The 22367-nt window shown below is 41.8% G+C and overlaps 2 protein-coding genes across 2 annotated transcripts in view; one reads left to right on the forward strand and one right to left on the reverse strand.

Annotated features, from left to right (window-relative positions):
• LOC103353302 (U2 snRNP-associated SURP motif-containing protein) lies at positions 1-10117 on the reverse strand. Its single transcript, XM_008276212.1, has 24 exons — positions 9831-10117; positions 8456-8540; positions 8174-8285; positions 7500-7609; positions 7279-7346; positions 7066-7175; positions 6909-6973; positions 6663-6828; positions 6365-6564; positions 5645-5688; positions 4369-4473; positions 4211-4277; positions 3945-4114; positions 3698-3860; positions 3523-3602; positions 3342-3429; positions 3124-3252; positions 2797-2986; positions 2443-2520; positions 2302-2365; positions 2041-2191; positions 1582-1692; positions 589-752; positions 1-498 (listed from the first exon to the last, which is right to left on the reverse strand). Exons 2-24 carry the CDS (start codon positions 8531-8533, stop codon positions 378-380), a joined length of 2634 nt encoding a protein of 877 aa, XP_008274434.1. The 5' UTR covers positions 8534-8540; positions 9831-10117; the 3' UTR covers positions 1-377.
• Positions 10118-13031: 2914 nt separating this feature from the next.
• Positions 13032-22367, forward strand: part of lrch2 (leucine-rich repeats and calponin homology (CH) domain containing 2) — a 34850-nt gene continuing 25514 nt past the window's right edge. Inside the window, exon 1 of the mRNA XM_008276271.1 lies at positions 13032-13314. Coding sequence (XP_008274493.1) covers positions 13032-13314 — 283 coding nt within the window. The remainder of the gene's footprint in view (positions 13315-22367) is intronic.

Raw genomic sequence — 22367 nt, forward strand, 5'->3', positions numbered from 1 at the left:
TTTGTTGACAACCTTTTTCTTTTTCAGTCTTTGAAAATTCACATCATTGCACAACATCAGTGCCTTCACCAATCACGCCCTCGACACGCACGCGCTCACCACCAAAGGTGATTTATTAAGTGTCAGAACTTTGCAGCAACATTTCTGGTTATCATTTTAAAAACAAACATTAAAACAAAAATATAATACTTAGTTACAGTGTTCAAACTTCATAATACAAAAGAGTGCTGAACCTTGCGTGAATAGTGTAATTTGGGACCAAAGGGAACAGACGGGTCAGTCTGTTTAAAGAGCACTGCACAAGTGCATTGTGTAACTCATGGACACCAGCAGGCCAATGCAGCATAGTAATGGATGACGAGGTCCAGAGCTGAGAGTCAGTGTTTGCTCTTCTTTGACTTCTTGTGGGAGCGATGCGGTGATCGTGACCTGGATTTGCCGGCCTTCTTGTCTGGAGATGGTGACCGGGAGCGTTTGGACCGTTTGGGAGACCTTGTCCTGTTGAATGAGTAGAATATATGACGACAAATGAACTTTAAGAATAACAAACGGGATGAATGCATGAAGAAAACATGTCATGACACTTGCTTTGAAGGAGAGATGCTTCTTGATTTTCGGGGCTGGTCTCCAGAGTTGCTACTCCTCCTCCTGTCCCCGTCTTTATTTCTTTCTTTGTTCCTTCTGTCGTCCTTTGACCTGTCTTTGGACTTGGATACTGACCTCTCATTCTTTTCTTCATCTTTTTGAAACTCCTGTAGCAGGTAGTGACAAAACATCCCAATAAAATCACATGTAGGCGTCGGTGTGTTTGCCTGATAAGATAACACCACGTGGAACTTGCTTTATTCGAGCATAAAGACGGCACCTGATTCATTAACATCACAGCAGTTCAACACATGCATAAATGATAGAGTGATGGAAAAAAAACTGCTTTAAACTCATTAATTTATACAGCATGCCAGTAGCTTTGACACCTTCAGGGTGAGAATAAAAGTGTATTTTTTATAGATAATGTTTTCTCTGGATGTGGCTAAAAATACCATGGCATCAAAAATATGCAGAATTCATTCAGTCAAACCCACCAATCAAGTACTTTCTTTTAATGAAGTCCTCCAAGTTAACCAGAAGCAACAAACACATATACAAAACCCAAAGCGGGGCAAACTATCCTTTAGTAATGAATATTAACTGTGCTCCAGTAAGCAAATCATTAAACACACAAAGCGCGCCCAGGGAAAAAGTATGAGGCGACACTTTTCTTCCCTGCAGATGGTGTACATGTGACTTTATCTGCAGATCTGAAACAGAAGTTTTTCTTTTACGGTGCCAATTGGCTAATCTGATGTCTTTGGTTTTTGCTCCAGTCTATGAACAAACACTTTTGTAAATGTTGCCCCACGCTGTTCATGATTCAAGAAAAGCTCCTATCATACGTCAGTGTTTTAGAGACTCCTTACTACAAAAGAAACATGACGTCTGTGCGAAATTAACCGTCATAAAATTTCAGGACACCTCCTATTCCTCCAAGGATGAAATTAAATATGTAATATAAACTAAAACACACTAATAGCAGCTGCCCACCTTCTGCAGCAGTTTGTTTCTGTAGTGCTCCACTTGCTGCTGTATGCTCATTCCAGACTTCCTTTGCCGTTTGCCGGATTCCAGCTCGTCTTGGATCTTCATGACCTTTACCTGTTTCAGAGACATAAATCAGTTCTGCATATTTATTCATTACAATCCGATTTATTTTCGGATGCTTGATGTAACCATAGGGAGGCATCTAGAGTCAAATATAATCTAGTATATGGGAATCAGAATATAATAAAACAGATAAGACTCTGCTGACAACTGGTAAATGAAAAAAAATCACAAGGAAATTACTTTTTATTAGTGTCTGCCTCCTAAATTAAATACTGACTTAAACAAGACATTGAAGTATGAGTTTAAAATGAGGATGGGTTGGACCACAGGACAACAACTGCAAATCATTTTCTGCTGATCTAATCTGTATATAGATGCTTCTGAAAAATGCACACTTGCCTCCAGCTCTCTCAACCTTTTCCTTTTGCTCTCAGACATTTGAAAACTTCTGAGCGAGCTCTGGAAAACTGCACTGTCATAGTTAGACGAATTGCAGGAATCTGCACTGCTGTCGCTCTCAGAGTCCTCATCTCCGTCCTGCGAGTTGCAACTGTTGCCAGAAAAGGAGAGGGGATATATGAGCTTCCATATCATTTGAGCTTAATTCTTTTTAATAAATGCAGATGAGTGATGCATTGAAACCAACCACGTGGGCCTTACCTGACATTCACCTCATCCTCACTGTCTTGCTCCACCACAGTGTCCCACTTGGACTCAGTCTTGGCTGAGAGAGAAAGGAGAACAATGAGCAGGATCACAGGGGGCAGACTGAGGATAGTAGTGCATCCTGACATGTCCTACCTTGAGAACATGTCCTGGTATCACCCGTCTTCTCCCACTTAGACAAAGGCACTCTGGAGAGAGGAGCATTGCTCTCATCTAGTGACGAAACACAACAACTGGGTCAAGGCAAGGACAAATCATCAACCTAAATGCTTTGAGTCACACCATGATCATGGGTTTGTTTCATCTCTTCAATGATGACTTCATTCACTCCTGTAGGGAGCTCTCGTATTTGCATGTACTGGTTCCACATAGTGCAAGATCAGCTACTCAGCCCTCCATCAGTGTATTGACAGATAATTGACACAGGGGGAAATGAGACGCTGTGCTTCTGGCGAAAAAAGATGTGCTTTTAATAGGTGGTGAACTCACAGGGCATCCCATCAATGTCATCAATGGAGGCTCCTAAAGGAACGCCGTCTATGTCATCGACAGGGACTCCATCCAGAGGGTCCCAGCCCATAGGACAGCCGTCCAGGTCATCCACAGGAGCTCTGTCTAAAGGTAACCCATCTATAGGTGCGTTGTCCATTGGCGCACCATCAAGATCGCAGGGTGCCTCCTACAGACACGTGCACGTTTAGGTTTGATCGTGTCCAGTTATGTTTATTCTTCACCACTAACAGAACTCCTTTTTGTTGTGAGGTCAGTAAAAAAGGCAGTAATGTCTGTAATGAGGAGATAAAATATTCCGCTCACCTCCACAGTCTCTGTCGACTCTTCCCCTGCTTTGGCGAAGCCCAGAAAGATATTTTGAAGGTGGATTAGATAAGGCTCCGGGTATATGGCCCAGTCTTCCCATGCTCTAAAACAACTCATGACCTTTTGCTGTGAAGATAGGACATGAAAGTGGTTTTTGTAGTTGCTCTATTTTTGGCAAACGTCCTCTGAGTGAGGCAAATGATTTACATGGTTACCTTAAACTGCTCAGCCTGCAGCCTGGCTTGTATGTTTTTGTGTGCTGCATTAAGGTCCCCAAATATTTGTGTTAGCTTTGTTTCAAAACTGCAAAGACAAAGAACGCTGTCAGGCGGAGAAGAAACACAATACGATCAGAGTAGTGAAGCTGAGCTAAAGGTAAAGGTAAAGGTCTCTTACTATTTACGATAATATGATGCACCCGCGACTTTGGCACACGAGTTGTGTAAAATGTCTGATACAAGATATAATCTGGCAATCTGGTGGATCAAGGACAAACAAAGTTAAACATGATATCACTTTGTACACACTCTGTGCAACTCGTTTTATACAAAGACAAAGGGAGCAAGCTAGCCTTCTTCTGAAGCGGCGTCTGAAGCAAGGAAAAAGAGTCGGTTATGTGCCCCACGACCTCCTCTGCTGCATCCGCTCGGTCAAGACAGAACAGCATGGCGTTGGCAATGTCCTCTCTGCTTGGAGTGAGCTCTTTAAGCAGAGTCTCCAGCCTCTGTCTGTGCCTGAAAGGTGTTTAGAGAAGATTAACATTAAGTTCAACCGAAGTTACAAGCGTGAATGTCGTTAAGTCTGCTGGAGGGACTTACTCGGCTCTGAGCTGCCCTTTCTTCACCTCCTCCTCAGGAGAAACGCAGTCCTCTACCTCTGCTCTCTCTTCACTTCTCCGAGAGTAGCTGTTTAGAACAGGGGGTCTCCATAAAGACCCTCCTCGGAACATACGAAAATCTGTCGTCCTCCAATCTGTCGGGGACTCTCCCTGTGGTAGGAGCGAAAACAAGGCCCCATTAAAATCCATTAATGAATAAAAGATTTGCATAGAAGAGTTTCAGGCTGCAGCTTTTTAGGAACTTACCTGGAGAATAGAGAACAGTTTCCAGCGATAGTACACATGATCTTGGCTTTTGTTGTCAAAAAGAAACCTGAGACGATGAAGAATGAGCAGATTAAATATGAGCTCATTTCCTAAGGTGACCTGCAAGACCAAAACATGAGCAGGTACAGAATGCCCACCTGTAATCCGGATTGTTTTTCTCTTTGTTCATGATTATGGCTTCAAACATGGGACCTTCACGCACCACAAACTCTATCATCCTGTGAATAAGGAATAATAGATTCCTGTGGGGGGGGGAAGAAAGGTGTGTTAGACCAAACTCTCAGTGCACACTCATTTCTCTGTCACTTACAGAATGCGATCTCTGGTACCTCTTTACAGCGAACTAGTGACCCGTGAAAATGGCTGGCTGACTGTCAGACTGTGTATCGTTGACCCTAACAATGTCATTACAACACTGCACAGTCACTGGCCTCTTCTGGGACAATGTGTCAGCATATTTTAATATTCCAGGGTCACTGCGCAGCAAAGGGGTAAAAGAAATCCCACAAATCACAATATTTATTCATGAACACAGACTTGGGTGTTAGGAGTTGAAAGCCCCGATCCAAAGCGTAAAAGGAGACATTCTGGAGGATTGAGCTATTATAGCATCTACAAAAGTCATACATGGCTGTATTTCAGTTATAAAGGCCCAACTTTTGGACATATTCTACAGTTATAAAGGTTGAAAAATACTACTTTCAGATAACAACTAAAGATACATACAGTATTTACTGTGGATCGGGGCTTCAGGCCTGAAGTCTGTCTGATCTCAAGCATCAGTGTACAGTATGTTCATGCAATGTTGTGGCACATCTACCATTACAGCGACACTTTCGTATTGCTCGCTATTCTGACCTGAGGCAGTACCTGGGTTTGATTTGGCACTTGCATATATTCCTGAGATCATCTGACTGGGATTAATGTTAAATCTATCTGCCTTCTAGCTGTATCAGTCTGCAGTGTCTCAGCCAACCTGTGGGAAACCCAGGGCTCAAAGATGCTGGAGTAAATTAACGCCTCTAACAGTCATTTACATAGACTATTGCTATCCACTTTTCACAATAACACTGCCTGAATGTTATGGTAGAAACTACATTATAAGGTATTTGTGCAAACTACAATAGAAAAACACAACAATCTAAAAAAAAAAAAAAATACGAGTGCATTTCCTATATATCCATCAGAGTCCATGGGGAGGATTAACAAGTACAAGATGTAAAGATGTCCACCAACTTCCAAGATTGATTTCAGGCTGTTTACCATGTGTGTATATTCCAAGTGCATTCACAGCTCTTAGGTCTTCCTGCCTTAAAGAATATGCCTGGACACAAGAACAGCGCACCACAGCCTCTGTCCTATAACACTTGTGTTCTAACAGGTGGTCAGTCGTAGTAAGGAGAGTGTGTGTACCTTTCGGTTGGGATAACCACTTTGACTACGGCTTCGGACAGAGTCTGTTTGTGAAGTCAAACCAAATAGTGAAAATATTAAAAAGTGAGCACTTGTACAGATGAAACACTGCAGGATACATACAGCATAGAAAACGACGATAGCATTCATAGTCAGTGGATGATGAGGAGGGTGACACGGCTTTAGCACTGCAGCAAATTACTCTAACATGCGACACCATCTGTACAAGCTGATCTGGTTTATTTAAAAGGTTCAAGAGCGTTAGCTGTTGTTATCATATAATAGAGTATTTTGCATACATGGGTAAAGTATTATGTCATTTTAAACTGCATTGCCATACACTAGAGTCCTACAATATGGCAGTGCAGGAACAGGTGAGCAATTAAATGAATCAAACAAACAAGCATCATAGTTATAGCGACATGACTTTAAATGTCTTGCGATGATTGGTGACAAATGACACTTTTTTTCATATGAATCAGTTGCTTACAGAAGTTTGAAATGATTTAGTTTTAATTTAACAAAAGCCAGATTAAGAGTTTTCAGTTTTTGTATTTCCGTAACAAAAAACAACTCTTTTACGACTCAGTCCTTCAAGTCTTTAGATAAACCCTTTTCAAAAGTTGATATTTTTTAATTTTCACATTCTTGTACAGACTGTAACTCTCTCTCTAGCACAACCAAAATGGCATCCTGCATTACTTAAAGACGTGATTTTACCTTGTCCAGCTCTGTTTTGGACATGCCCAAAGGCTTGGTGAAGTCATTACGGAAGCGATCCCTTGGCTGAGCATTGAAAGGCAGGCCAGACGGGGGCGGCGGTGTGGCTCTTATCCCCACCGGTGTGTAGAGAGGCTGAGGTGGGATGCGGGCAGGTTTGCCCCATCCCAGTTTCATTTCAAACCCCATGATGACTTTACCTACAATACAAAACATATTTCCACAGTTACAGTCTTTGATCTAATATAACTGCGCGGTAAGAGCAACAGGGGATTGGTTGATGTTGTGTCAACAGTACCATCAAGTGCAGCCAAGGCTCTCTCAGCATCTTTCCGCGTCATGAAAGCCACAAAGGCTCTGTTTGAGGTCCTGCCGCGCTCCTCTTCTGTTCGCGGCCACATGATCTTCACACTGGCCAGGGGACCGTATTTACAAAACTCTTTGCAGAGCATCTCTTCATTCATCTGAGAAATCATAAAGATGAAAAGTGAGAGATGTACATCGTGACCGTGCTGAGCCAATCCAAGTCAGTGTGCTCCTTTACCTTTTGGCTAATGCAGCTTATGTAGAGGTTAGTGGTTGTGGGAACTGTTAGGTCATCGTATAAAGCTGTAGATAAAACAGCAGTGAGGTTAGCATGATTTAAAGCTCAGCAAAATGTTTAACCTATAAAAAGCCCGATATTGAAGGTGGGCTCTTACTTGATCGTCCCGATAATGGTATGTCCAGATCTCCGTATCCTCCTCCACCTCCTCCTCCGCCAGGGTCACTTTTCTTTCTTTTGTGTCTTTCTTCACGTTCTTCTTGTATTCTGCAATTTTTCACACATAAAAACAGGCTTATGTATGCCAATAGATATCAAGAGATTACTGTGAAGGATGACATTTGACTGATTTCTTTTGAAAAAGACTTACAGCTTAAGTTCTTCTTTGAACAGTTCAAGGTTACTCTTCTTCTTTTCTTCTGTCCTCCTTTTGAACGACTGTTCATCAAACAGGTAGTCATTGTAGTTATTACAAGTGAATGGATTGTACAAACCAAAGTAACATCAACATTTTAAGATAGATAGCCGGCTTTCATTCTTATTGAAGTGACAAATAATGCCATTGCACAGACACCAGAGTGCAAAACTTACAGATTTTCTGCTTTCAGAAGATGAAACTGGTGAGGCATGCTGGGACACGGGGACAAACTTCGTAGCAGGTCGGTACACTTTACTTTTCTTGACCTCTTCTGCTTCCTCCTCTGTAAAAATGAGAGCAATAGTTACTCGAGTCTGTAAAAACAAGACCACGGTCTATTCTCATCGCTGCTCTATTGTCTGTCAGCAGGACATTTGAACAGCTTCCTGTAGAATCAGATAAAAAAGATCAGCCTTAGTTCCAAGAACAACTCATACGAGTCGGTTGAGTCCCTGTCTTTGTGCTGTGTTTGCAAAGAAATGTCTACTTGTGTAACAGTAGAATGAAGAATTGTTCAGTGTTGGAAGAGATTGATTTTTTTTTTTAAATTAAAGTGATAATGGACTGCTGACTATGAGTCCCCAGAGTCGATGAATTTTATTAAACCATTCAGAAGATACGGGCAATGAAAAATCAAGATGGAGAACTATTGCACTGCTGAGTCTGCTTGACATTCTTTAATAATTATAATACATATCCAGGTAATTCAATACAACATTATTAGAACAGATTACTCATCATTCGGCTTTTGTCCAGACCTCCCGTGCAGAAGCAGAGCAATACAACTGCCATGCAGCTGCATTATGTCCTAATATGAATTGAAAGTCCTGAAGTCGGAGCTGCTCACCTTTAGTTGCATTCACAATACCCCCACGGACAAAAGTTTTCACTTTGCTTTTCTCACTGGCCTCAAATGATGCCAAGAATTCTTCAAACACCTCTGCTGCTTTTTCTTCCTCCTACAACGTCACGTAGAAACACACAAAGAGGTAAGACGGTTGTACTTTTTCTTTCTCTTCGTTCACTGTTTAACTTTTAGAGATTGGTGATTACTAACATGCAATTATTTCACACAAATTTGTTCAAAATGCAGAATTCAAAAAGCACTCAACATCCTAAAACTCCATACCTTTTTCTTTTTCTCTACTTTTTCTTTCTTCGAGAGCGTTTTGACTGGAGTTGCTGGTTTTCCCTTTCTTTCTGCCATGCTCAAACTGCAAAAAACACACCATAATATTAATAAAATAAAGATGGAACGGTTACGGTCAAAACACCTTTCTAGTAGGGCTGCACAACCCTGGAAAACAATTGTTCATCTCCACTGTCGCCAACATGCTTGCTCACTGGGAACCTGTAGATTTAAGGGTTTTCTTTGTGTGATTATGTTGGGTCTTTATCTTAACATTTAAACTTGCTGGGTAAAATTTGCAACGCCACTCTCATTTGTGTACTTGGAAAGAACTTTAGCTCAATGGCTGCTGTTTTAAAAGAGCTATATGAATAACAGTGATTTGACTAGACTACTACGGCGATGCAGATGCTGGCATGATGTAGTGTGCAGCTCTACCAGTTACAATTAAGCATCCAAGCCATTTCACCCATTTGATGCTCAAAAATGCCTAAAATCCTTGATGCCGTGTGCACAATTTGCACATCACTGTCAGGGTCAGAAGATAAGAATAATCAAGACAACTCCCTGATCCTATGAGGAACAAGACAGGGCCCACATTAGACCTGGCACTGGAGGGTAGACCAGCAAAAACCTCTAATGACTGTTTTCTGTTGAGTCATTTTAGTTAATTTGTGTCACTTATGGCATCCCTCCTCTGGCCACATAATAGACTCAGGCAATGAGTGAGGAAAACATGCAGCAGGAATTCCCAAAACAAAAACTTTCACATTAAAGCAAAACAAATCTGGTGTTCCTGATTCCTCTCAATCACTGTCTATTGCTGAAATCTGTGTTTAGAGGGGATGGACTCAGCCTTCAGCTAGTTAATGCACAGAAGATAAACTCCAGGACAAAATGTAGCTCTTTATTGACACAATCCAACATATATGCTGCTGTTCTCCGCTGCAGACAGGTTGTTTTGGTCCATTTGTAGCCCAAACAGTGTTTAAAAGGCCTGGACTCAATGGGGGCTATCACTACACTTTGCTAACATTAGCTGACATCAATGTTTAGCTTAGCTAACTGTCGCTGGACTCCACTGAAACAGAAAGCTAACCAAGCGTTAACCCTTATTCGAGTAGTGTTAAATACAGCTAATATTTTCCGGTTTGCAGTTAAGCAGACAATGAATAACTCAGACAGATTTTTACATCCATGTTTCTATGCTAGCCTGGATGTCACACAGTCAATGGAGACAGTTGTCTTAGCTAGGCTAAGCTAACACAACAGTGCTGCTCTCCTACAAAGCAAGCGACTGACCACGCAGGAAACAATTAAACCACAGTTGCATGCACATAGCTCCAAAACCTTACAGACAGAACTTGCAACTTACAGTGTGTGTTATGCTACTGCTTCACCATTTTGTTTGCGACCGACAACAGTTTTTTTTAGTATCACGGCGAGCTATCAAGATGCGAGATATCCGACAGGAGCTCCGGAGTGAGCGGAGGAGCTGCTCGGTCCTAACGAGTCCGTCTCTGAGCTCCACACACACATCCAGGACACGTTCCCTCGGTTTCATGGACATCTGACTTTTCTTTGGTAAAGTGAAAGTCTTGTTTTTTTTTTTTTGCTTACTGGTACAGTTTTGTTCCCTCCTTCCTGTCTATGTGTGTGTGTGTGAGTGTGTTGTGGTCACCTGTTGTATGGCAGGAGGCGTTTTCTAAAATGTGCCAGATTAAATCTTCTCTAAAGTTTTTTGGGTCTGATGTTGAGGACACAAACACGGAGGCAGCTTGAAATTTCAATCCACTGCACAGAAGCTTTTTGGTCATTAAAAGTGATTGTTAATTGAATTGATAAAGCAGCTGGTTGTAAATATCAACAAAGGTCAGCTGTGTTCCTCCATCATCAGTCAGTCCACTTAACCATCTGATTTAAATGCAAATTACTCTTAAAATACATAAAACAGTATAATATAAATAATAATAAGCCCAAATGAATGACTGGCTTACATGTTCTATTATAATTTTGACACATTCAACCCTTGTCCCATGAAGTACACTTAATAAAAACACTGTTGTCATTGATAAGTGATGTGTTCAATGTCCTTTTCCACATCGGCTTCATAGTGGTGAAGTAATCTGATGCAAAGAATTGAAAATATAGAAAGTAAAATGCAGCCTGTATTCATTCCAATTACATAAACGAACTTTATTGACAGTACACAGGTTGTTTGGTGTTTTTTTGTTGCTATCTTTTGTGCTTGTAGAGAAAAATCCATAAAGCTTCAGTAAAAAGCACCTGGCCTTCTATTTGTGGCTCCACTTACTGTAACCTGGAGGACTGAGAATCTACACAGACAAGTTGTAGAGTACACTTAAATGCTGTAATCACGTGAAACACCTGAACTGTGTTCGCTGTCACGCTAAAAGGTAGGCCTTGCCGTTTATTGATCACCTGTTAACTACCAAGTCGACTGCCTCTGGGGCAGCTGAGAACCACAGAATCACTCGCAGGTCATTTTGAGACGGTTATAGAGACGTCGTTGGGCCAGATGGCATTTAGGTGTGTTTGGTTCAACCAGAGGACAAATATAGGCTGACCTGAGGACTATTTGGACAGGTGACGGGCGCTCAGCCAGACCAGAGCGGCTATCTGCCTTCGTTAACACTCTTCTATATCATAAAGGTAGATTAGAACTTAGACATGTCCTGCTTTAACAACACTGGAATTTATCACAGTGAATGTTTATAAAGGTGAATAAGTTGGCCTGCTTGTCAGTTTGTCATTACAGTGCGTTGTAAACTGTCAAGTGAACAGTCGGCCAGTAATGACCAGATGGGAGCTGGACTTTATGGTGGTTCAAAATGGTCAGATTGTACCAATACAGCCGTGTAAAAACACTCCATTACAAGTAAAACTCCAGCAAAAAACACAACCAAAGTATGTAATTATAAGCAGTAAAATGTAGGTCAGGTATTAAAGTAAGTAAAATGACTGGTTTGGTTTCACTGACTGCTATTTAATTATATTAATCATCATTATATTATTAATAATGAAGCATCAGTATGTCAGCACCATGTTGTAGCTGCTGCAGGTGGAGCCAGTTTAAACTACTTTGTTATATATACAGGGACAGCAGATAAATCCGAGGGCTCATCAGGTGATTTATGTAAAAGGAAAGAAGAAAAACAAAGTTTGCATTGACACATCTCTTTCCAATTTATGTACTTTCTCTCTAGTGTTTGATTTTTGGTGAAATATTAGATCATTTGAACAACAATTGAAATGAAACCATCAGAGAAGTTTAAAGAACAAAACACTATTTGGTGGAGCTGTTGCCAACTTATAGACATCTGAAATGTGACCTCAACTACCCACAGACAAAGATGTTTAACAGTCTTTAACAATGTGTTTTATTTGAAATGCTTACATGAAAATATTCATCTTCAAAGTAACTAAAGGGGTCAAATAAATGCAGCGAAGGAGAAAGTAAAACATTTCCCTCTAGGATAAATGAGTTTGACATAAAGCACAAGCATCTCTCAGTTGTATATTACTCGAATAAATGTGAAACAGCGACAACGAGCAGAACTCGTATGACTCTGAAAGTGAGGATGAATGTTCTTCAGCTTTGAAAGAATTTATCTTTTTCTTTCTCAAAGTGATCTTATATTTATATTTTGACAGGACTGACATTTTACATGTTCTATGAGTTGTCAGATGAGACTGTTTAATCTTAAACAGTTCAAAAAACAATAATGCATCTGACTCAATGTTGTTGCTAAGAATTATTTACCACTTATCGTAAGGAAAATAATTTAAGGGTACACATCCTGAAAATGCATGAACATGTGCTAGTTATGATCAGGACAGATGTTAGTTAAAAAAAAAATATAAATTTGACTTAGTGAAGTGGAAGATAATGTTGTTTTTATGACATTTCTTCTTTTTTTAATCCTTAAGAACCTCTTAGAGTTTTGAAACTGATGTCAGAAGGTTAAAGTCTTTATTTTAAAAACAACTAAGGCTTTCAAATCAATTCAGTGGAGCAGAAAGTACAAGATTTAACTCTGAAATAATGTACTACAAGTTAAAAGTACAAGTAAATTGTTAAGTAGATGTACTTTTCTGTTGCCTACTTTAAAAAGATTTGGTGCAATATTTGAGTATTCAGAGGGATGTGGCTCCTCATTATACCCAGCATTGTGAAGCTTTTTATTTTTATTTATTTTTTAAAATCATATTAATTGATTACAGTTTAATTGCCCTCAAGGCCCTGTGAGCCAAATTTAACCAAATTAAATTGTGATTCTGCATCAATCCCCCTTTCCTAATGCTGCACATGCTCCTCAGCAAAAAAAAGGTGGGTACTACCAGGTGGGGGGTGAAAAAAAGGGGGTAAAAAGCCTAAAATGGCCACCATACCCTGCTCACCACCACCATCATCATCATCATCACCAGCAGCAGCAGCACCTCAGAAGCCCATCCCCTAGCGTCCGTCCCGGGAATGTAACGCTGTATGCGCATGGGCGGAGAAACTGCCGCTGTGCGCTGTTATTATTGTAAGAGTAATTTCTTTTTTACGAAAATGGCGTCTAGTCAGGGAGGTGTGGGAGCTGTCAGTGCTCTACAAAGCCATCACTACCCGAGCGGACCTCACTGGAGCCCGGGCATCAGCCAGTACCAGCCCCAGCAGCAGCAGCAGCAGCCGCCGCCGCCGCAGCAGCAGCAGCAGCAGCAGCACCACACGGCCCGCAGCCTGGACCGGGCTCTGGAGGATGCCGTGTGCTCCGGGATCCTGAACCTGAGCGGGAGGAAGCTGAGGGAGTACCCCGGGATGAGCTACGATCTGACCGATACGACACAAGCAGGTGGAGGGCATGTTCTTGACTATGTAGGGAATCTTAGGAGAAATTAGTTCAGATTTTTTTATTCTAAGGGGCGCGTTATAGGTGACTAAAGGAGGGGTAGTGGTGGTGGGGGGGTGGGGATCTAGTGTAGTGACTTCTGTTAAAGCGCACATCCTGGTTGCGATCGCTGTCCATCCACCACCCCCCCTCCAGACTATCACGCCGGTTTCCTCGCACAAGGGTGTCCGTTGTGTGGTCGCTCTTTTTCGCTCGACGCCAGTAAGCTTTTCACTCGCCCCCCTTGAGACACATGAATGAGACGGCAGGCGCACCCAGGCAGCCGCTGTGCAGAGGTTTTTTTTTTTTTGCACAACGGAGCTGCAGTTGATTTGGCACAATGTGAATGAACCCTGAGGGGGGGTGTGGAAGCTAGAAATTCTTCCTCACTGATTATCATTTTTATAGTGAGCAGGTGATAGAAGCACATGCTCCTTCCTTCATTTTTTTTTTTTTTTTTTGCCACAACCAGACAAAAGATGCAGGGTAGTTGCAGCCTCACCCCCCTCCTGCCTCTCTGCCTTGCCTGCCTGCCTGGGTGTATATACTCATATAGCTCATAATGTGTCAGACAAGAGGAAGACACAGCTCTTCCTTTTGGTTTCCTGTGCTGTTTTTTTTTTATAGCTGCTCTTTGTGTTTATTTTATCTCCTCCTGGGTCACCTCATTCTGTGGTCGGGCCAGCGAGGAGGTCAGTATTAGTCTCACGTTTCATCAGGGTTGGGTCGTACATACTAAGTTTTATCAGACACGACTTGTCTAACTGTTACACGCCAAGGATCTCACCTAGATTGATGTGATTTTATTCCAGGGAACCTTGTTGCATGATTTTTATTATGCTTGTGAGTTAGTATATATGCATTTATTTTAAAACACTGTAGGCAGATTGAATGTCTAATGGTGGAAATGGCTCGTCATTAATCATTCTCAGTCATTATCGTGGACTCAATCTCAGAATGATGGTCTCCTCCTCTGGTGTGTCCACGTACCATATGGCGTTACTCTGACATGTGCAGCTCATTGCAAGTCACTGGTTTACTGGAGAGCCCCCCCACCCCTCTACTCCAGGGTGTTTAATCATATTTTCTGTAAGAGATCCAGGCAGATTTGTAAGCTGACACATTCACAATCGAAAGTAGAAATATTCCTTTCAGGGCTGAGGTATTTGTGGAAAATATCCAACTGCAATTTGATTTTTCATTCATTCAGGCTTCTGCATAGTATTCTCCTGTGTGATATATGACAAAGATGGATGGATTCGATAGCATCAGTAGCATAAATGTGTAAAAGCATTGATACCACAGGTTAAATCCTGGGTCAGATCTGCTGCGTGAAGTACATCCGAAATTGCAGCTTTTGTAAATTGCATCAAATTGCAAATTAAACCTGATTAATGTGCAGTAGCTGACAATATGTACATTAAAGAGCCTGTTTAGATTGGCTCCAGCCCCTTGAGACCAGTCATTGATTGGTAACAGGTTTATGTAAGCTGACATTTCTTCCAACACTAAGCTACATAGGAATCCATAGATTTTGTTAAATGTTGCTCCGCTGTTACTGATAATTAGTGCGTCTGCCCTCATCTTTGGGCTCCTCTCTGTCTTTGGATAGCAACTCTATACGATCACACAAAGAGCCAAAGCGTTGTATATTTGGCACAACTGGAAGTTAGTTTGAACTATTTCTAGACTGTTGGTCTGCCGTGTTATAATATTAATACTGTCCAAATGTATGCCAAGAGTGGCGCGTATAGGATCTTGAAACACCTGCTGTCGTCTGGAGTGCACGTTATATAACTGTGATAATGATCCAAAGAGATATGAGAGCGTACATTTTTTTTTCTGTCATGTCTTTGATCTCTGGCTTTGACTGTGACTAATCTAGTCACTGTGGCTGCTGCAGTCGTTTTCACTTTTTTTTTTTTTTCTTTTCACGTCGTCATTCCAGTACCTCGAAATAAAAAGGTGTGCCAGAAGGGAAGTGTCAGTATCAAATGTGCAAAGAGAGATCAACACCTTCCGCTGCAATCTCTGCTGTGAAAAGTAACAGTGTCAAAACGATGCAGACAGTGTTTCCTTTTTTGATGGCATCACGTCAGAAAACGTTCAAATTGGGAAACTAATGCAGATTTAATGTTTCATACGTGCGAAGGTGCAGCCTCTTTACTTTTCCTCGTCTCTCTCTCTCAGCTTTTTCAGTAGTAGTCGTGTCTCTCTCGAGCCTCGTTGAACAGCAGCAGTGATTTTGTCGACGAAGATGCAGCTCATTAAAACGCCGCGAGCTTAAATCAAAACAGTCTTTTGAAGATAAGCATATTTGGTGACAGCTGACAATAAAAGGCGGATTTGTCTGATTCCTCTGACAAACAATTTTGCGCCCTATTTCCTCATTTCATCAAGCCACGTGCCCGTCGAGTCTTCAGACGTGGACCGCTTGTTAAAGCGACAGCATGTTCCCATCCAGTCGTAAAGTGGGTGTTATTTTAATTTCAGTCCATCCCCGTCGCCGGTTTTTAGACAGTAAAGGGATTCACACGCGGAGCGGCGTCTAATGAGTGGCCTCCATCTGGCGAACTGAGCAGCAGAGAGACAGAACCGACCGCTCACACAAGGGTGTCTGTTTGCAGTGTGCTACTGGCAGTTTGTCTCCACTCGGTTTGTTTTCCCATGGGAAAGTGCGAGAGCTCCGAGACGCTGCCCTGACCTTGCGTAGAGGGTGCAGGGGGGAAGCAGTGCACCGACCTGGGCAGATGTTCAGGTTCACATCCCGGCATGCCTCTGCCTGCCGGCGCCCCGCCTCCCTGAGGGAACACACATGTTGGAGTGTGAGGTGCTTCCACTTGAGCACCAAGCAGTGTGTTTACATGAGGGTGTTGTTCTCAGCATTACAGCAAAGTGTAGAACCAGCTGCTGGACTACAGTCATAGAAAAAAAACCCCTCATTTTCAATTAAAAAGCAATAAAAAAAACCCCAAACTGTTATATCAGAAGCAATAGAATCAACAGTGAAAGTTAAAGCAGCGACAGTTACAGTTAATATGAGCACTAATTAAACCTCAGAACTGTCTCAGTGGTGTTAATGAGGTCTTCAGAACTTCCGCATGAATTTTTAGCTCCTGTGTTTCAGCTCAGGGGAATGCTCACAAACGCCTTTTTAGACATAAAACTTTAGGTTCTGAGGTAATATAATGATTTATTTATGGTATCTTCAAGATTGTGGTTTCGGTTTATTATCCCCCTTTTTTTATGACGGTGCCACAAAACTAAAGACTGCCCCGAGTCTGTCATTACGCTGCAAATCTTTCACCTCCTCGCACATTCTTGTATCATCGAGGGCTTTGGTTAAACTGGCCGTAATTGTTTTTGTATTATCTTTAGAATAATTTCAGTCCACCTGCGTAAAACCAGCTGGATGAAACTAACAGGAATGTCATATTTCAATCTACATCTTTTTGCACTACCGGGGCCTCGTCTTATCCTATGGCTTAATGGCACCAACTGTTCATCTCGAGGATCTAATATTTGAGCGACTGAATTTCGATGAGCATCTCCCGACATTAATGTGGGCACAATTTGGTTTTGATCCAAACCGAAAATGGAGAGGCCCAAAACTTGGAGGAGGCGATTTGTTGGATGTACAGCAAAAAGGTGGCAATCAAAGGCACTGTGTAAAACGAATAGAGGCATAAAATGAACAGACATAAATTATCAGCCATATTTTTGGGGTAAGCTAAAAATGAAGCAAAAAAAAAAATAAAGAAGTGTGATTTTTGTCACCAAATGAAATGATGGTGCACGTGATAGTGATTTCACAGCCAAGAACAGACCCAAAGCATGTCCACGCTTCTGTTGTGTGCTCGTCGGGAGCCGGTTGGAACAGGTGGCAAAATGTACACTTTATTCAATTTGAGCGCACGTTAAAGCTCACAGTGTGCCGTTTGTCACACTCCTGAGAAGTTTAACTCCTGAAGGACAACCTCCGCAAGGACGGGAGTATCACGCTGGCATTCTTGGATTTAATTATCAACCAGTGTAAATAGTGTAAGTGCCACTGCTCATTTAAGCGCAGGCCTGACTCATTCCAAAGGCTCCAAGCTGGGAGGCTAATAAAAACAACTGCCCCCATACCTCAAAGAGTTAGAGAACTTTTCTTTGCTTTTTGACTGATCGTAGTACAATGAGAGTAAAAGGATTCACATTCCAGAGTGGTGTGTTTTCACCTTCAGGGCTCTTCTAGATGCACCTCTGCAAGTCGAGGCAGCCACATTCCTGTCAGCAAGAGCCATAGACTCTATCATGTTAATAACGCTGCTGTTTAATATTTGCATATTAAAATAAAGCTTGCCGTTATGGAAATCAGAGCGTACACGCAGTATCTGTTTCCAGGATGTTAAACCATTGATGAGGTTTCTTGGAAAAGGCTCGCTGGAAATTTGGAAATGTGACACTAATCTTTAAAAAAAAAAAAAAACTGTCCTGTCATGTGATTGGAGGAAATGAAGATGGAGATATTCTGATGAGATTCCTGTTGTATTTTAAAAGCTGGATGGAAAACAAAATGCGAGCTGTTTCTCACAAGCCCTAGAATTCAAAGCACATTAAAGTAGTATATCTAGAGTGCTATAGGGTTCATTGTAGAGGAGCAACCCGTGATAATGGATTCTTTTCCCCCCATAAATTAGCTACCTTTAAATGAATCATTTATGTGTTAATGTGCCAAAAAACAGCCGCTCTGTTCTCTTGCTACATCTTTAATGCATTCTTTTGTCTGAACTGTATAAAATAGTGAAGATACAATGATTTTAAATAGACGAAACCTTTAAATGTACACAAGTATGAAACATTTGGCATTTGACAAACTAAGTCACGATCTACAGAAATAATGTGACCGCAAAAAGAGAAACTTATGTGTCATATAACTGAGGCTGTGCTCATTTTAATGATCGCAAAAAGAACGCACATCCTTGTGTTGAATTCCAGCTGCTGGACGTATATGTATGCATCACCTGAAAACAATACATTCTGCACGCTAGTATAGATGCACCCTTTATTAAATTAATACTTTATGGTGATTATTTGAGAGCAAACGGTAGCATTTTCGGTGACACCAGTGTGAGTGTGGGTACTATGTATTTCTAGATGAAGTCATGCTTTAATGACAGTAAAATTAGCATTTTAGTGTCATTTTGAAGCGTGACTGATGAGACGTTAGATGTGCCATATCCCATGTTTGCCTTTGCTCATCAGGTAGCGTCAGTCGGTGTATTAAGTGTTCAATCATGCCTCCTGCTCCTTCATTTACAACGCAGAACATATGTCAAACGCTTGATATGTAATTTCATTTTATTCAGTCTTTTTTCGGGGTCAAAGACTCAGTGAAAAAAATACGTTTCTGATTAATATTTTAGCCTCTAGTATAGGAAGTAACACAAGAACAATGTCAGCTATTATATAAACATTAATAATTAATGTCTAAAGTGCATATTATAATGTGTTTGATTGAAGTTCAGTTGCGTGTGAATGATTTTATCTGCGTGCATGTGTTCTCACTATATGGAGCCACTGAGTATGGGCTGCTGAAGCAAGATGTATCACCTCCCCCCTCCCCGACTTTATATCTCTACCCAGCCGGCCCCCGGCAGATGGGTTCCCCCCCTCATGAGCTGGGTTCTGCTCAAGGTTTCACCTTGCAGGGGGTTCACGCTCTGGGTTCTGTTCAGCATCTCGAGACGATTTCAGTTATTATTGGCACTACATGAATGGAAATGAGTTATTTTACAGAGCGTATCTGGAAGCGGAAGTGTAGCTTCTGTGTATTAATGCAATACACGGACTAGACAAGAACCAAATTAGTGCCCGACTGCGATTACAAGCGCTCACAGACAACCCCCTACAAAGTAACTGAGAAAATGATCCAGAGACTGCCTGATCCCTCAGATCCAACCTCACACAGAACAGTCTGCAGGGTCCACCCTAACTCATTTATATGCCAGTGATTTGCACCCAATATGGCTCACAGTTCCTGAATCGCTCTTGGACATCTACTTTAGACGACCGACCAGCCTTAATCCACGTGCAGCCTTTCACTGTGTCCGAGACGCTACCTGCCTGCTCCGCACACACACAGCAACACTCCAGACCACACCCAAAACCTGCCAGCCACGCTCTGGTCACGTCTGCTGCCGTGTGCAGTTAATTAACCCCAATTAATCACTTTTTTTGTCATGTTCCTTTCCCTGTTTTCATTAGGCTGAACCATGTGGGGATGCTGCTGAAGGATTTATGTATTTTGATCTCTGCATTTTCTTCCCTTGAGATTTCTGACACATCATACGTGATGTTTTTGCAGCATATTAAGATCACAGGTTTTTTTTAAAATAGAAATCTTAAAACAGATACTTCCTCTCATCATTGTCATCCTGTTGCAACTCGGAGAACTCGTAGCCTGTTATGTGCTCCACATCTCGGCAGGATGTCTGTTAGTAGAGAGTTTGCTGTGTCATGGGAGGACATATCCAGGCATCATCTCCGCTAACAGCATAAATGAATAAATTGCTGATATGGCGTGAGGGTGCAGCACAGTGGAGCCATGGTGGAGTGCTCGTCTGCCTGGCGGGCCGTGTCCTGCGGGAGCCCCAGGCGACCAGCAGGTGGATTAGAGACCCACTGTGGGCTGCAGATGGTGCACGGCCTGGGTTGGAGGAGGGAAAAAAAAAAAAAAAAAGGGGATGGAGACGAACAGTCATACAAAGACCGCCACCCCCCATCTCCCATCGACCCGCATGATTCCGCTGCTACAGAAGAATCCCCAGTTGTGGGGCTGGAGCGAGGGATGGAGGAAGGTGGGGGAATTGTCTGCGCACAGCTGGGTTACAGCATCAAGGCCCGCGCCTCAGGGAAAGGCAGAATTTGCTCTTAATGGAGAGCGAGTATACCCTGTGACCTCAGCTTTGGTCTTTTCCCCATGTGGTAATTTCTGTTTCCCTTAACCTCTTGACATCTTTTCCCTTTGTGCCGCCGACTGTCTCATCGTCTGCTTCTCACTTCTGCTTGCTTGTCAGAGCTCAGGCCGCAGCTGCTGAACGACGTCTGTCATGTCTGTTTGTTGGAAATGAAAGTTTATTTAAGGGCAGGGACAGAACTCAGACAGCTTTGCTCTCCTCCCGTAACCTCAGGGGAAAAGGGCTCCAAATCCTGTTTGAAAAAAAGCAAACTGACGTATATTCTTTCTGCTAATCCATAAACACTTACCTCCTAACAAGCAGGTCAGCGACTGTGTGCGTTCAGCAAAGCCCATATAGCGTAATTGTTTAATAAAGAGTGGGAGCCACATATAATTGCGTGTATTAAGGGGACGGATGTGCAGCAGTGTTTGCAGCAGTAACGATGCACTTCAGCGAGGTGGGACAGGATAATTGAAAGCTCTCTGTTTATCTGGGGCTGTGCAGCACCTCACATAGGTCCCTAATTATCTTGTCACCCAGAGATAATTCAGATGACAGACACACACACAAACTAATTTGCTGCCACTAATCGATACGCGTCTGAAGGTGAAATCTATACATAGTAACGTAGCCTTTACATGTCTCATAGGTCCCCATATGTTCCTGGGATTCCTGTTAAAATGGATTCCGGTTGCATCAGGGTTTATTTTACAGAAAACAGAAAGGAAGAGATGGAAAATAGTATGGATTTTGCTTGCACGCACATGGAAAAATCTTGGGTTGTGCGAGTGATTCAGCAACCTCGAGGGAAAATGTGCCATGGCTCAGGCTTTGTGCATGATCTGAAGACATGCAGGAGATGTCGACTTCTAGAATAAGTCTGGCTGATGGTATACATCATAGGATTTAGTATGATACATATGTGCACTGCTGCTTCGTTATCAAACCTCAATGCTTCACTTGACTTATTAGAAATTAATGGGCAGAGTGCAACGGAATTCACTGAGCGCATTTATTTTATTCCTTATAATGAGCAGAGCAGCCTTATTCACCATTAGTTTTATTTCATATGAGAGGTCAAAGAAGGGCATTTATAACACAAATACACACTACTTTAAGGTTTCTCGTGGTCAGATACACAGATAATGCTGAACGAGGGCCGACAGCTGAAGAACGAGCTTAGCCATCAGTATCTGCCTGAGTGTGCTACTTTTCTTTGACGTTCTCGGCCAAGAGAGCCAGAATCCTAAATATTTTATCATAAGAAGCAGATGCAAAGGGAAGGCTGCGCTCATATTCATTGACTGGAGCAGAGATTACATTCATATTCTTGTTGCAGAATGGAAGCACCCACTCTCAGCTGATTAATGCAGGGCTGTGATTCTGCAGCAAACTGGCTTCAGTAGTAAAGCAGGACACATGGCTTACAGTCTGGTCTGACCTAACTACGTCTCGTGCTTCTAATTTTACAGCCATTTTACGTCTCTCATGAAACTAACATAATGCACTTATTGAAAAATATCATGTAAAAATATATTAAGAATGTCTTTGAACATACAAAATGTTGAATGCACAAAAATGCAATAACTGTAGCAGGAAAAATAACCGTCTCTCAGGGTTTTGTGGTGTCTGATCTAGACTTGATCTAATGAGGTCTAGATGGAGAAAAAAAAACAAAATTTCTATCTAAATATGTCCATTTGTTTATGAGGTTGGAATTTGAGAAGTATCAATGCAGATTTTTTTTTTACTGTCTGCTGTTGTCAGGATGGAAAAAATATGCAGTGGTATTTTTTTTTTGTTTGATAAATAAAGGCCTCACAAAGTGGATTTCAAACAGTGTGAAGGTTTTACCTAAGAGAATCTTAAAACAGACAGAATGTTGCTTTATTGTATTGTTATTAATGTTTTATAGGTTTCCCACAGTCTGTGGTTTCCCCAAAGTTTCCCCTTTCAGCATTATGTTTGTAAGGCTGCCATAGCTTTTTGTAGTTACTGAATATTTAATATGTTTCATAGCCACATAATTAGAAGCTGTCGTTGCCACAAACTAATTCTTTAAGGAGGTTTCCA

Source organism: Stegastes partitus, unplaced genomic scaffold, assembly GCF_000690725.1.
Source record: "Stegastes partitus isolate 25-593 unplaced genomic scaffold, Stegastes_partitus-1.0.2 Scaffold67, whole genome shotgun sequence".
NCBI classification, from domain to species: domain Eukaryota; kingdom Metazoa; phylum Chordata; class Actinopteri; family Pomacentridae; genus Stegastes; species Stegastes partitus.